Here is a 14,873-nt window from a genome sequence, read left to right as displayed (position 1 = left end):
TATACGAGGTTCCGTAGTTTCCTTTAGGTTTGGAAATCAACTGTTATTTAGAATCCCGGTTCTTATTAGATTCCAACAGTTCTTAAGTTTTATGCCTTTCTAAAGCATATCTACTACTTTCTAAATGATCACTTTACCTGTAAACAAGAAAAAAGAGTCAAGAGTAACATCAACAATAAAACTGAGAGAGGAAAACAAAGTAATTCAAAGATCAGGAGGGAACCGATTCAAATATTCAATATCCTCATTTCAGGATGACTTATCTCATATATGCAGTTAAGCAAACTGGGTATAGCTATCTGCGTGTATTAGGATAATTTTTTGTAGAGAACGGAAATGTCCGAAACCATTCTGCTTCTAAATATTAACAATAAATTGTCTTAAGATAAGCCGCAATAAGAAGTTTTGAAATATAAGGCCAGTATATTTGGTAATGATTTCAGAATTCAAAAGTAGAAACAATTTAGATCAAGGGACTACAGACTCAGTTCACAATCCCATACCTAAACATCATGTCATTTATCCCTCTGACACCTTTGAATATTAAAGCTTTTCAGAACTATGGATCTATTATCTCTCCAGATGAAGAGGTCGAACAATTAGATTCGGAGCAGAAGAACGCTAACCAAGGAACTGCAATAAAACTAATAAAAGTAAGCTCTTTACAAAACAATTTCCCAGAACAATACAAGATCAAAAACCCAAATTGCAACTTATTCAGATGTTTCCCTAAGGAACATATGAGGAAGAACTTCGAATGCGTCAATCAAGACAGCTCCGAAACAAATGTAGTCTTGCACGAGTTAAAAGTGCTTGAAAAGCACCCATTTTCCTCTCAAACTTTCATTCCAATGGGGAGGTCTACATCCATGGGATTTGCATACATAGTAGTCGTTGCATTACCAAATGAAAAAGGGGAACCAGACTTACTTACACTAAAAGCGTTTCTATGTAAACCCAATCAAGCAGTTACCTACGGCGCAGGAGTCTGGCATGCTCCTATGATTGTAATTGGCGAACACCCGTACCTGGACTTTACTGTTATCATTAACGAATTATTTGATATACAAAAACCAGAGTTTGATTTACAAGAACGCTTCTTTGACCAGCAATTATATTTAAGGCTGATTACCAGATCACAATAGCATCAACTCACATATAAAACAATATAGTAATGAAAAGTAATAATAAAAATATATATATGTATAAAAAAAAAAAAAAAAAAAAAAAAAATGAATGCTTAATAAAGATGCTCATCGCATCGCAGCGCAACGATGATCAAATAATTTCAAATCTAAATGCAAGTTTCAAGAAATTGACAAGATTTGGTTCAGCTTAGGTAGCGTAGATATATATGCTGAGGAGAATGTCTGACCTAATAGGAGAGTTCTCCAGCTTCCAAATCAGTCCTCTCAGTTCGAAAATCTCTGAAGGAACATGCCCAACAGAGGCAAAAGTTAATGCTCATTCCAATTCTGAAATTGATAGCAGCACTCAATACAACCCTGGACGAAGAAACCATGAACCTACCAAACCTATCACAATAGATAATGCTACTGGAGAAGTTTTAGTACGGAAGACTACAGGAAAAGCCAAAGTAAGAAAAGGACAAAGTGCAGAAGAGTATCAGGAACAGCTTAGACAGTATTTCATAGAAGAGCAGGGTCCAACGAAAACTGAAGAGGGGCATTTGGTGATCAACGACTTTGAAAAATTGATGAAAGGCGATAACCTGAATTTTACTTTAAAACAAGATCGACAGAGAATGATATCATATGCCGAAAAATTTTATTACAACAGAGATTATTTAGATTGTCTAAAAGTTTCTGAAACACTTCTCACTGCATTTGAACCCTTCAATAAGAAGAATAAGATGCTGCGAGAGTTAGAGGAGCTTAAATATATGATTGAAAAGTCGAAATCGAAAGTCGTCGACCACCCTTCTAAATAGATGATTTAGATAATGCTAATACGTACCTCAACCCCGCTTATGGTCCGCGAAGAGAGCCTTACCTCTCTGTCCTCTGATAAGATATCATTCCCATCCTCATCTTTACCATTGTCTGCATAAACTTCGTCTAAAACATTTAATGTCTTTGTGAATATATCCACTTTATAATCACCCAATGACGAGAAGTGTGTAGCCACAGAAAGTGTCTTAAAAATAGCTTTTCCCATACCTAATAGTGTCACATACTCTTTTTTTCGTTTTCCTAGTTCCTGAAGAAACTTATTGGTTCTCTTTACTATAGATATATATGGCGATGAGCTTTTAACATATATTGTTGTTTTAATATTATCATGAGAAAATGTCTTTACCGTAGGAAGCTTTCTGCGGACATCTTTCGGGCTTCGCGTACTACCCATGTCGACCGTACTTAAACTTGGATACAATACCTTTGTTCTTGTTCTTGCTCCGTCCTTTCAATTTACTTCATTCTTTCTAAAAGTTCATGTTGAAAGATCACGTATATATCTTGATGTCAGAAATATTAAAAGTTTAAGTGTTGCCTGTAACTACACAAACAAGTCACAGGAGAACAATTACACAAAAAGTGACAAAGGTATTCGTATTCGGGCAATCAGATCGTAAGTTTTCCTAACAATGGGATCAAAAAGACTTCATGTTCGATTCATATCGAAATCTCGTCTGCCCAATTCACTTTTTAAACCGAGGGATCTTGATCCTATAACAATATCATGTCTTTATAAGCTATACCCACTACTCCTATTATTTGACCAATTACTTGACAAACTCATGTGGCATGTGGATGATATACCGCTACAAATACTATACATTATAATGACATGCTATTTGGTAGCTATGATATTACCAAAGGATTCATCTCTCCTCTTTAAAGCTTTTGATATTTGGTTAGGATACATGTGCTTTTTGTTATTAAGCGCGAGCTTCATTTATTATAACAGTACTTTGTTAAGAGAGTTGGACAAGAATGAAGCTCCGACTTTAGATGAAGTAACACACACTTTGGAATCTGTATTGGATAAAGTAAACATAATGCAAGAAGAAGTGCTTGGTTCAAAGAAATCACGGAAATTCGATAAATTTAATATGAAGACTTTCAAACTAGTAATACTATTAACTTTAGTACACGTTCCTCTAACAATATTATTAGGAACTAGATCTTATGTTACCTTTTGCATTCTCTTCATGTCTGTTTACCATTCCGTCTATTATCAAAGCACAATGAAATTATTCTGGAGAAATCTTTGGTTACGGCGTTTATATTATTTCATTTGGGATAATGAGGCAACTTCTAACTCCCCAACTTTGGGAAAATCACAAAACTATAAGCTAATCAGTGAGAGTCAAATGATCCCATTTCCAAAATCTTTGCAGGGCCTTAGGGGCCAAGAGCTACAAGTTCAGTTGCAAATGCTCATTGTACAAGACCCAACCACTATAGACCCTGAATCGGATTACATTCATGTCAAGATTGTGGAGTATAATATCGATGAAAATGAGCGGAAGTGGAAGCAAGAGGGCTGGACCCCAAAACTTCTACCATACGAACGCTCGCACTTTTGTAACTCGTTTACACTAATGGAGACAAACTCGCCATGGAAGTTTCAAGAAGAATTAACAAACGGATGGATTTGGGTTGACGCAAATTGGCTTCCTGAAAATTGGATATATTGTGATGCACAATGGAATTCTCTAGGTGCAAATGATTCTATTGCATGTTTCACCAGAAAAAGAACTTGGAAGCGAAGGGCATTTAAAATATTACAATAACGCTATGAGACCAAATCACTCATCAGCAGTTATTAGCTTAACGTATACCTGGTGCATATATGTATAATACTACTACTTAAAGTATTCATAGTATTGATAACATAATTTGACTTGAAAGAGCTAGTGAAGTTTGGGTACTTGGACTAACTTGATATGTTCGGAGTTTTACCTGCAACTAATCTGAAAAGGATATAAAAATATGAAAAGCTTTAAAAACCTTTAAAATACACTTGACTAATAAAAATCACATAATGTACAAGTCTATAAGCCGAACAAATACAGAATCAAGAAAGGTCTTCAACCAACCAAGTTAGGATGATTCGCAACCACATACCGCTTAAAACTATCAGATATATATCTAATGCAAGACCAACACTTATGACATTCGAAGGAAACACAAAAGGAGTTTTCGGAACTGAAGAAGAAAGGTTAAAATCAGTTTTCGGTGGAAGACTTAAAGAAGAACCCCCAACATCAACCAGCAGATTTCTAAAAGATACAAATAGCAGGAAGATAGCAGGTGTCGTTGTACCGTCCAGACCTCATGAACCGGATAACTGTTGTATGTCTGGCTGTGTAAACTGTGTATGGGAGCTATACAACGATGATTTAAAAGAGTGGAAGACTAAGAGGAAAGAAGCAGCTAAAGCAATAGCTTCAACAAATGAAGTATGGCCCGAGGACTTCAATCCGCCTTTGAAAGATTTAGATAAAAAAAATATTCCGAAATCTCTTTATAAAAAGAAGGAAAAGCTCGACAGCATGAAGAAGCAAACTAGCAGCAGCTTTTTCCCTAAACGTACGACTCCTTTACCACAGGCCGTTATAGAAGCAAAGAAACGAAATGCTATGAAAAGATCAGGTTCAAAAAGCAACAGCTCCAACAATCCGGATTTAGAGGTTTCGGATATGGATGATAGTGAAGGCTGGGAAAATGTTCCCGTTTTCTTTAAGGCCTTCGCTGAGTTTGAGAAGAAAAAGAATCTTCGAAAGAAAGCTGTTGCCAATAAAGGTTTAGCACAAACATCCTCATCTGATTAACTATGTCAATTCAACATAAATATTCTTTACCCTCATATCCCTAAAGTAATTTAATTAAGGTGGATGCACAGCGGATAATTCTGGAACACGATTTATAAAGCTTACAATATATGTGTGTATAATATATATATATATATATTTATGCATCCATTTTTAATAGAAATTGAAAGATAAAATAGAAGATACTAAAACAGTTAACAGTCAGGTGAATGAAAGAGAACTAATCCATATCAACATCACCTTCACCGTTAGCTGGTTCTTCAGGCTTGGCTTCAGCAGCAGCCTTTCTCTGGGCAGCCAATTTTTCAGCCATTTCAGCCATTCTTGAAGCTTCTTGCTTAGCTCTCAAAGCTTGCTTCTTTTCTTCTTCCTTAGCCAAGTATCTACCTCTGATCATGTTACCAAGAGAAGCCAATTCTTCGTACTTAGCAATGTACTTAGCCTTAGTAGAATCGTAACCTTCGTCGTACAACCATTCTTCGGCTTTAGCCAACATACTCTTTAATCTTTCCTTTTCATCATCGGAAGCAAATTCGGAGTATTCTTCATCCAACTTACCTCTCAAGGTATAGATGTATTCTTCTAGAGTGTTCTTACGATCTTCGGTTTCGAAAACCAATTTGTCTTGGGCTGTCAATTCATTTTCCTTTTCGATCAATTCGTTCAACTTCTTCTCATCCAAAGCAAAAGTGTGAGCAACGATGGTCAAAGAATCCTTCTTGACAGTCTTAGTGACCTTCTTGTATTCTGGTTCAGTACCTTCTGGGGCGTCAGCTGGTGGTGGGACAAGCTCTTCGACTTCAATGTCGTGAATAGTGTAAGCGTCTTCGACAGTGTGCAAACCAGATGGATCACATCTCAATTTTAGTTTGACTGGAATAGAAGATTCTCCGTCGTTTAGCTTGACACCATTGATTTCCCACTTAGCAATTTCAACAGGAACATGAGGTGGCAATTCCTCCTTGTTGGTGTATTTAGCTTCGATGGTGAAATCACCAGTACGGTGCAAGGTAATTAGCTTGGTAGAAGGATAAGTTGAACCAGCTGGGAAGACTTCCAAATGATCCTCATCTTCAACTTGCTTGTCCCAGTAATAAGAGACAGAGTATGGATGAATATCTTCAAACTTGAATGGACGAACTCTCATAGTTGGAGAGTGGATTGCGCACACGAAAGCAGCACCCTTAGCAATAGCTTCATCTTGGTTCAAGGTGGTAGATAGAGGTTTGTTGAAAGCCTTAGAAATAGCATTCTTCAAACATGGGATACGGGTAGTACCACCAATGATTTCGACAAAGTCGACATCCTCAGCAGTCAAGTTGGCTTGCTTCAAAGCCTTGGTGACAGGGTCAGTGACACGTTCCAATAAGGAGGAGACTAATTCTTCTAATTCATCTCTAGACAATTGAGAAGAAACATCGACATCGTTCATAACAGATTCGATGTTCAATGGGGCGGCAGTGTTAGCAGACAAAACCTTTTTCAGCTTCTCAGCAGCGGTCAAAACCCTGTTATAAGCCTTGGCGTTTTCCCTGATGTCAATCTTGTACTTAGTTTTGAATTCATCAGCGAAGTGTTCGGTAATGGCGCGGTCGAAGTCTCTACCACCAAAGTGCTTGTCGTAAGCAGTTCCTAAGACCTTCAATTCACCCTTTCTAAAAGAGCCGATAGAGCAGGTGTAAGAAGAGTGACCAATGTCGATGAATGCGACAATTCTAGACTTTTCTTCACCTTCTGGCAAATCTGTCTTGAAGACACCGTAGGAGACAGCGGCGGCAGTAACATCGTTTACGATTCTAACCGGGTTCAAACCAGCAATTCTAGCGGCGTCAGCGATAGCATATCTTTGCTCTTCAGTGTACCAAGTTGGGACAGCGATGGCAACGTCAGTGATGTTACCCTTTGTTTCATCAATCACGGTAGACTTGACCTTGTTAATGAACATAGCAGCCAATTGGGTGGCAGAGTAAACTTGCTTTTCACCAGCAAATCTGACTTCAGTACCAACCTTGCCATCTTCTAGCTTGACCAACTTAGCGGAGAAATGTTTGCTTTCTTCCTTGAATTCTGGGTTTTCATAGTCCAAACCAATGATTCTCTTCAAGTTATCAACGGTATTCTTGATGTTGGAAGTTTGCTTGTTCTTACCAGATTCACCAACAAATCTATTCTTTGGACCGAAACTAACTAGAGCTGGGGTAGAACGGTTGGAAACTTCGTTAACAACAACGTCAATACCTCTGTTTCTAGCAACAGCCAATACAGCATTGTTGTTACCCAAATCTAAACCAAATGGAATACTCATCGCTCTTTTTAATATTCTATATTATTACCAGGAGATACAAAAATTAGCCCAATAAGTTGTTCTTACTACGGCTAGTACTGTTTGATTTCCTTAAAAGCTGTTTTAGCTGGTAGAATAATGTCACTATATGTTATTTTAATACCCAACGTACCTTTTAATGATTTAATAGTGATGAGAAACTTTAAAGTAGTCGATTGGTATGTGTACTTTTCACTTCTTTTCCATTTCGTACATGAGCATTAAAAAAAAAAAAATAACAGAGCAAGATGACGAGAAAACTGTCGTTCAGGGTGATGAGAAGCTTCTAGAATAGACCAGAGAGCAGAAGAAGAGGGATATATTAACGTTCTACATAGATTGTTGAAGGATCATGACAAGTGTTTGCCATCCCGGAGAATGCGAAAGGGTGAGTAGTGCTTCTGTTGCTTCCTCAATAGTTGGTGCTGTTGCGGCCTGTAAAAGCAAAGACCATTCATGCTGGGCTAACACTTGAAGTGAATGTATGTAAAGCAAGAGATGGAAGTTCGAAAGTTTTTGATGTAAATGTGTAAGGTCGTTGTCAGTAGCTGCTTTGTAGATGTAGCGCTTGAGTTCTGTGTAATCTTGTGAGTGGCCCATTGCTTGTCGATTAGACCATGGAAATCCAGCAACAGTTTTGAAGAGAGGTGGGCTAGTTGCTGTTACATGATTTGTAGTGCCCTCGGTTTCTGAATCAGCATCAGTTGTCACAGGGAAACCATGAGTCAATGATACTAAGAGATAGTCTACGGGGAATGCGGGTTTTGCATTTTCCTTCACCGTCAAATTGTATTCGTTCTTACGTGTGTAGAATATCTCAGGTACATATCTTTTGTCGTTTGTTTCGTTGATATATGCCTGTGATGGGTGAGTGGAACCTGATATGAGGTCTGCATCAACTAATGCTTCTGCATCTAAACTAACCTGATAAGTGGCTATGTCAATTTCTTGCTTCAAGTTTCCTGATACCACGCAGGTAACAAATCTTGATGAGAATGATCCTGTCTCACTAAACTTGGACAAATTTGGATGTCTCAATTGATGTTTCGCAGCCATAATAACCTCAAGCGAAGATAAAAAAAATGAGTCCTTGTGTCTCTTGCAGAAAACAGACCCATCGCCTAGGCCAGCATCCGTAAGATCAGTAAAAATCATCCCGATTCTTTCTAACCCCATTTCTTGCGCTAATTTGTCTGTTTCCTCCACCTCCCTCATCACTTGATCCATATCCATGCTGATACCATCTTGTTCATCGTGTTGAGAAGGCTCCCAGATTGCTTCTACAACAGCCTTGATACCCAACGGAACATTGTCATACCTTCTATATGAACCGTATAAGTAACCGAACCTTTGCATACCGGTGGTTCTCCAAGAATCAATAAACTGATTGATCAGTTCACTTTGTTGAAATTCAACGTGATCCACCATTCTAAAGGTCTGTTGTTGTAAAGTGATGGCGGAGGGTTGACATTTCGAACAAATACCCTTTGGCCATGGCTCGTGGCCACCTGTACATTTCAAATTTATTCTATAATTAGGTGGACTTAGGGGCGGGATGTATGACGATCCAGATGATTTCTTATTGGTTACCTCGTTTAGCTGCTTTAAATATGCATGAAATGATATGTGTTTGATGTTATGCTCCTCGTGATATCCCTTATCCCATGGCGGCAATGGCGAACAATACTCACACATACCTTTGTCACCATGTCTGCAGAAGGTAGATCTTGGGCGCTGAATAAGTCCAGTTTCCCCCTCTAGCTCCTTATCGAGTTCAGATTCTTTAATTTGAGGCTTAATGTTATTTCTATTGTTGATTGACACACTTCCACCATTTCCTTTAGAGCCAGTGTTAGCACTTGTGCCTTCTTGATGGCTTTCTGTACTTTCAAATACAGTAGTGAGCATATCACCATGCTTCAATCCTAAAGATGCTACACTCTGATGCGCAATCTCACTTGCTAACTTTGAAACCCCTGGTTGTGTACTGACACTCACAGTGTTCAAGTCCACCTGCACTGACAATTGTTTTGCCCATTTCTCAACAACGTTGCCAAAACTATCGTTTGCTTCGCACGAAACACGATGAATTCCTAACTTTGACCGAAATCTCAATAGCATTGTATTTTGAATTATCAGGTCTATCACTGCAATTGGTTAAATAATAGTACAGTTTCTAGAGGACACCTCTCCCTTTAATCTTTGTTAGTGGCAAACTTTAAATCTGGTTGAAATATCCTATTATTAACAGCAGTGTCATAAAGTATTTTATATGTGCTTATAACTTTCAAAAGCTAAATTGAAAAAAAACGAAAGTCGTACAGATCTGATATTAACAAACAGTTTAAAAGTTAAACATGAATATCGACTGGTTTATGAGAAAGAACCATTCGGTATAGCTCTGGTTTAGCTCAGCTGTAAGAATCGTTGCCTCTTTAAAAGTTAACAAGATATTGCTGTCTTTCTTTGGGTACAATGTCAAACAACGGTACGCATTTCAATGGTACTTTTTATGAAGAACAAGAGAAAATAGAAATAAAGGCAGTGAGTGTGTATACTCCATTGGTATATGTCTCTATTCTAGTCATATCTTTGATGATTTTTGCCTCAAAGTATAGAAAGAACCAAGTCAAGAAGCTCACAGAATTACCAAGTATATTTGATGAACATGAAGCGCGTGATTTGTACTACTCGATTCAGGAACTTTCTGAAACGGAGCAAATTCACCCTAAAGTCCTAAAAGCTGCATTATTAAACCGTGGTGCTGAAGCGGTGAGACGTACAATAAAGTTAAGAGAAGTTGCTGTTCAAATAGAGATTTTATACAAGAACGGGTCCGTTGATGATAAATATTGGCAACGGTATCAAAATGAGATGAAGTTAGTAGATTTAGAATTGAAGAGCTGCATTGAGGAAGCAGAAAGACTACAACCAGAATGGCCACAAGCATTTGTGAACCTCTGTAGAGAAATTTGCTTTAACCAAGCTCTTCAAAGGCGTTATGATTCCATTCTAGATAGAAAGAACGTGTACAAAAAACAGTACCAATTAAAATTGGATGATAACGGGAAACTTATCCAATAGTGGTTTTTTATAAGACCTTGATTCGCTTTAGATCATCGATGAGAATTATATGTACATTTAAGAAATGATGAATACTACTTATATTCATTGTGTATATAATAATAAATGCTAGGTGCTAACTAGTTACTGTGACTGCATTAGAATTTTTTACCTTTCTTCTTGCTCACAACCTGGAACTCCCAGTCGTCGGAATCTCCCTGAGGTAGACTCAAAGCTTCTGACCACGTTAGTGGGTCATTTAAAGATTTTTCACACTCAATACGTCTCTTGATAAATTCAGATGCAAAAGAACGGCCTTCCATCACAGAACTATTAGCATATATGGTATCAGATATTATCTCCTTCGAATCCATTGTTGGTGGTAAGGATAATAACATTTCCAAAACAGAGTCCACTTTAACTCCAGGAGAAAGTTTCATTTGAGATCTACACCAGCTCAAAAACTGTTTTCTAGCAGAAGTAGACTGATTTCCAGAATAAGCTATAGTAGGCGTCGTAGAATTTCCCTTCTTCAGAGTAGGGATTGAGATTGTGGACCCATGCAAAATCTTCTTTTTAGAATTAGTATTTCCAGGATTCAAGAATGAGTTAGAGACTTGCTTATTAGATTGTATGGGCTCATTGAGAGCCTTTTTCTTTGCTATACTTGACCAACCGCCAAGTGAACCTGATACTTCCGGTTTGCCTTGGGATTGAGATTTTTGAATATCTTCTAAGATCTTTCTCTGTTCTTCGATATACTTTATCTTCTCAACTGATGTTTCTTGTGTCTGTTGAGGTTTTGATGTTGATAATGGTGTTGTTGTTACCTTTAATGGCAATTTGTTTTGGTTTGCCCAAGAAGCTACAGAGGATACATTAATCTTGTTCTTCTTTTCTTCTTCCAATAGAGCTTGTTGTAATTTCAATGCCGCTTCCCTTTCCCTTTTTTCTCGTTCTTGTTCCCTTCTTCTCTTCTCTTCCGCGTCACGCTTCTGAATATCAGATAAGTTAATTGTTTGGACAGCAGGCTTTACAGGTGCACTCCATGGCGACGAAATATCATGTTCGTTACTATGTGCTTCTGAATGATTTTGATCATTTGAAAATGAATCTTTAGATTTGGTAGACAGACTATCCGATTTACTTTGTTTCTGTTGTTGTTGTTGTTGTTGTTGTTGTTGTTGTTCCTTCTTCTTCTTCTTTTCTTCCTTCTTTTTACGTTCAAGTTCTTCCTGTATAATCAATTGCTGGATGATTTCATCATTAAATGACTTGTCTTTTTTGGTTTGATTATTTGGGATAGATTCTTCTGCCGGAGTAAAGGTTTCCTGTTTTTTATCCTCTGAGATATTCTTAACAAAGTCAGTTGAGTTAACTTCCGATTTTGGTTTCTCACTAGGTGGCTCAACAGGTTCCTTCTTTTGCTCTGAAGTCTTGGACTCAGTTGAAGATTTGATAGGGGGCTGAATAATCGTACGTTTTTTGTCGCTCTCTAAACCAGACTTTGGCTGATTAAAACTGTCTACAACTTGGATGTTTTTAGAATACGGAACAGTAACTACGGTATCATGGTAATAGGATCCATCCTCACTCTTCAATTGCAAAATCTCTGAATGAGACAAATCAGGAGATTGGAAGTTCTCCCTCAATTCCACAGGATTTTCAATATTCAATTGTGAGCCGGTATATTGCATATTCTGCAAAGTTGGCGTGGTATCGAATAATGGTACATCAAATTGTTGGTGAAGTCCCATAACAGGTTGATTTGAAGTTGGTAAGGCTGAACCAAAAAATGAAGTTTGATTAATGTTGTTAACTTGATTTATGTTTGGATTGGCGTTCGAACAGATCATATCGAATGTATGAAATGGATTAACTGTTCCAGTCTTTCTAAGTAACTCTGCGAAAGCAATGAATCGATTCGAGAATTGAAAGGGATCAAGACTCTGTATGGGCATCAATTGCAAACTCTCATTGAAAAACCCACTATTGTACCATTGGTCCATCAACTGCGAATCAAAGGGACCCTGAACTTGATGAGTCTGATCTAGATACTTCCAAGAAATCTGTTTTGCATTCAATGTGAGACCTGGGGGTGCCGGTATCCCAATATCAGCACTTCCACCAACAGGAATTCCATGGCTCATCGTGGGGTTAGAATTTGGTCCTGAACTCCATTTCATTGAAGCAGCACTTTCAAAAGGCGAATGGGTTCTTTGAATTCCTAAAGTGTCCATAAGAGATGTGGAACGATGAAGATGCGGTACGCCAGATAATGGTGTTGACGACCCACTCATAGGATGTGGGCTTCCAATTGATGAAGACATGCTAAAATCTTGCAACTGCGAATTCACAGAATTTATGCTGTGCACATAGTCGAACTGTGAAGACTTTTGGTATTCCATCGGAAAATTATCGTTTTAAGAGCACTTTGAAATCACAATTTATCAACACAAGGTGGCCTTGACTGTTTACAAACTGAAAGCACCTGAAACTGGTAAGTACGACTTTCTTTGACCCTTGGTTTTTACTCGTTCTTTTCCACAGTAAAATTTTTTCGCTTGTTTCCACTCAGTTCCTCTTTTATATATCAAACAGACAACGACCTTCTATTTTTTTTTGTTTGGCTTTTTTCCAGTATTGAAATACCAAGTAGTAAGTAAGTAATTCGAGGCTTTTGGTAATATGAAGAACGTTCCCAGATCAAGAACGGGGTTGAGCGCTGCATAAACTAGCATCTAAATTATATGAGAGAATTAACCTTGTATTTTTGTATTATATATTAAGTATACCTGGAGGAATTATGATTCCTTTATATGCCCATTTTTCTTTCAATTTTAGTGTGTAAATCATCACCCACCATCATTCCGCTGGTGAAATCCGCAGCAGGATACACATCTTCCCAGTCTATAGAAGTCTCTTTGTTCATTAGAATATCCCTGTGTAGTTCGGAGTGGTTCAATGGGTTGAAATCGGTGTTTTCTACAAGTTTTAGTTCCATGACTCTCTTCATAGGCTCAGCAATCCCAAAAATCTGTCTGTACTGCTCCAGTTGTCTCTTGTGTTGGGTTTCTTCCCAGTTGCTAATGCGCGATTCTAGAGGATGTCTGTCATTAAGTTGTGTATTCATGGGGCGAGCACCTACTTGTTCCCTGAAAACATCTGGTAAACTTTGGACGGCATTGGACTTGTGCTCACCAGCCTTATCAGTAGATACACTGGATTTGAATGTGTTATCTGGTACAATATTCATGGTTATAATGATGTGGTTAGATCTGATGTGCCTATTATTATCTGCAATGCTTGTCTTCACTTCGATCTCCTCTTTCGCCACCTTAATTTATAGTTTTGAGAGCATAATACTCTTTATATTGTATACGTACCTTTTCATATCATTCATAAACTCTAAATTTTACTCTTTTGTATGTGAAGTATGGGTGTTTCACAAGGAAACATGCCTCTTCCAGGTTATGTACAGTGGATTGGGTATTTTAAGTTCCAATACATATTTTGTTTAAGTTGGAATCATCATATCGTATGTCAATGTTGGCCTTATAATTCTCAGTATCTCTCTTTGAACTCTTTACATTCCATATATGTATTATTTCCTTCTCTTGACAATAATTACTTACGTGCATCTTTAAATGCATTGTAAGAAACAAGAATACTGCTGCTTATCCAATGTAGCGAAATTGAAAAATCATTTGCAGGATTCGGAACAAACAACGAAGACATATGTTACAATTCGTTAGCCAAATACTCCCCGCCTCTGGAGCAGTTAGTACGTCTTGTCAAATCTCTCCTAATGGGGAATATGTCGCTATTAGTTCAAATACGAACATCCTACTCTATGAGATTTCAACATCCAAACTGATTCATCTTACTACTACACACGTACAAGGTATCAATTGCATATGCTGGTCGCCGGATTCTAAATGTGTAGCTAGTGGTTCCGAGGATTTTAGTATTGAAATCACACATATATTCTACGGGAAGATACATAGGCTCATGGGACACACAGCGCCAGTCATCTCAGTCTGCTATAATAATAAAGGAAGCATACTTTGTTCATCATCGGTGGATGAAAGTATCAAGGAGTGGCATGTACTAAGTGGTACAGCTTTGAAAACTATGTCAGCCCATTCAGATCCCGTTGTATCTATAGATATTCCAGAATCAGACTCAAGCATTCTCAGTTCTGGTTCTTATGATGGTTTGATCAGGATATTTGACACCGAGTCAGGCCATTGTTTGAAAACGTTAACATATGATAAGGACTGGATTGCAGAAGATGGTGTTGTGCCAATATCAATGGTAAAATTCAGCAAAAATGGTAAATTCCTACTTGTCAAATCTTTAGATAATGTTGTCAAACTGTGGGACTATACAAGAGGTACGGTCGTACGAACATTCTTATGGCCTAACCAAGAAACCAAGACTAAGCTTAAATACAATTGCGGTCTCGAGCTCATGTACCCAAAAGACTCTGATCCACTAGTCATTAGTGGTGACGATTTTGGAGATATGTGTATCTGGAATGCCTACTCCAAGACTTTGCTACAAAAGATCAACGATAAACATCGCAATTCTCCAGTGATATCCATATCAGCGAAAGACTCAATGTTAGTTACGCTTTCCATAAATGGTGAGTGTAATATGTTCCGTTGGAGTTCCTAATACTTAACT

At 37.9% G+C, this 14,873-nt stretch overlaps 11 protein-coding genes across 11 annotated transcripts; 6 read left to right on the top strand and 5 right to left on the bottom strand.

Moving 5' to 3' along the window:
* Positions 1 to 512: 512 nt before the first annotated feature.
* Positions 513 to 1,145, top strand: DAL3 (ureidoglycolate hydrolase; the record flags this gene model as incomplete). The annotated part of the gene is made up of 1 exon (XM_022822510.1): positions 513 to 1,145. The coding sequence occupies one exon, from the start codon at positions 513 to 515 to the stop codon at positions 1,143 to 1,145; it is 633 nt and encodes a 210-aa protein (XP_022674325.1).
* Positions 1,146 to 1,354: 209 nt separating this feature from the next.
* On the top strand, positions 1,355 to 1,951 carry KLMA_10817 (uncharacterized protein; the record flags this gene model as incomplete). The annotated part of the gene is made up of 1 exon (XM_022822509.1): positions 1,355 to 1,951. The coding sequence occupies one exon, from the start codon at positions 1,355 to 1,357 to the stop codon at positions 1,949 to 1,951; it is 597 nt and encodes a 198-aa protein (XP_022674324.1).
* A 5-nt stretch (positions 1,952 to 1,956) lies between these two features.
* Positions 1,957 to 2,367, bottom strand: POP7 (ribonuclease P/MRP protein subunit POP7; the record flags this gene model as incomplete). The annotated part of the gene is made up of 1 exon (XM_022822508.1): positions 1,957 to 2,367. One exon carries the CDS (start codon positions 2,365 to 2,367, stop codon positions 1,957 to 1,959), a length of 411 nt encoding a protein of 136 aa, XP_022674323.1.
* Positions 2,368 to 2,605: 238 nt separating this feature from the next.
* Positions 2,606 to 3,757, top strand: PEX32 (Pex32p; the record flags this gene model as incomplete). The annotated part of the gene is made up of 1 exon (XM_022822507.1): positions 2,606 to 3,757. The coding sequence occupies one exon, from the start codon at positions 2,606 to 2,608 to the stop codon at positions 3,755 to 3,757; it is 1,152 nt and encodes a 383-aa protein (XP_022674322.1).
* A 315-nt stretch (positions 3,758 to 4,072) lies between these two features.
* Positions 4,073 to 4,798, top strand: DPC25 (Dpc25p; the record flags this gene model as incomplete). Its single annotated transcript, XM_022822506.1, has 1 exon — positions 4,073 to 4,798. The coding sequence occupies one exon, from the start codon at positions 4,073 to 4,075 to the stop codon at positions 4,796 to 4,798; it is 726 nt and encodes a 241-aa protein (XP_022674321.1).
* A 220-nt stretch (positions 4,799 to 5,018) lies between these two features.
* SSE2 (adenyl-nucleotide exchange factor SSE2) lies at positions 5,019 to 7,103 on the bottom strand (the record flags this gene model as incomplete). The annotated part of the gene is made up of 1 exon (XM_022822505.1): positions 5,019 to 7,103. The coding sequence occupies one exon, from the start codon at positions 7,101 to 7,103 to the stop codon at positions 5,019 to 5,021; it is 2,085 nt and encodes a 694-aa protein (XP_022674320.1).
* A 348-nt stretch (positions 7,104 to 7,451) lies between these two features.
* NPL4 (nuclear protein localization protein 4) lies at positions 7,452 to 9,242 on the bottom strand (the record flags this gene model as incomplete). Its single annotated transcript, XM_022822504.1, has 1 exon — positions 7,452 to 9,242. One exon carries the CDS (start codon positions 9,240 to 9,242, stop codon positions 7,452 to 7,454), a length of 1,791 nt encoding a protein of 596 aa, XP_022674319.1.
* A 354-nt stretch (positions 9,243 to 9,596) lies between these two features.
* Positions 9,597 to 10,205, top strand: SEC66 (Sec63 complex subunit SEC66; the record flags this gene model as incomplete). The annotated part of the gene is made up of 1 exon (XM_022822502.1): positions 9,597 to 10,205. The coding sequence occupies one exon, from the start codon at positions 9,597 to 9,599 to the stop codon at positions 10,203 to 10,205; it is 609 nt and encodes a 202-aa protein (XP_022674318.1).
* Positions 10,206 to 10,342: 137 nt separating this feature from the next.
* On the bottom strand, positions 10,343 to 12,592 carry SMY2 (Smy2p; the record flags this gene model as incomplete). The annotated part of the gene is made up of 1 exon (XM_022822501.1): positions 10,343 to 12,592. The coding sequence occupies one exon, from the start codon at positions 12,590 to 12,592 to the stop codon at positions 10,343 to 10,345; it is 2,250 nt and encodes a 749-aa protein (XP_022674317.1).
* A 407-nt stretch (positions 12,593 to 12,999) lies between these two features.
* On the bottom strand, positions 13,000 to 13,440 carry UMP1 (Ump1p; the record flags this gene model as incomplete). Its single annotated transcript, XM_022822500.1, has 1 exon — positions 13,000 to 13,440. The coding sequence occupies one exon, from the start codon at positions 13,438 to 13,440 to the stop codon at positions 13,000 to 13,002; it is 441 nt and encodes a 146-aa protein (XP_022674316.1).
* A 482-nt stretch (positions 13,441 to 13,922) lies between these two features.
* On the top strand, positions 13,923 to 14,864 carry SWD3 (Swd3p; the record flags this gene model as incomplete). The annotated part of the gene is made up of 1 exon (XM_022822499.1): positions 13,923 to 14,864. The coding sequence occupies one exon, from the start codon at positions 13,923 to 13,925 to the stop codon at positions 14,862 to 14,864; it is 942 nt and encodes a 313-aa protein (XP_022674315.1).
* Positions 14,865 to 14,873: the final 9 nt, after the last annotated feature.

This window comes from Kluyveromyces marxianus, chromosome 1 (genome assembly GCF_001417885.1).
Source record: "Kluyveromyces marxianus DMKU3-1042 DNA, complete genome, chromosome 1".
Classification (NCBI taxonomy): Eukaryota; Fungi; Ascomycota; class Saccharomycetes; order Saccharomycetales; family Saccharomycetaceae; genus Kluyveromyces; species Kluyveromyces marxianus.
Note: the sequence above shows the minus strand (reverse complement) of the source record. Positions and strands in the feature narration are given on the sequence as shown.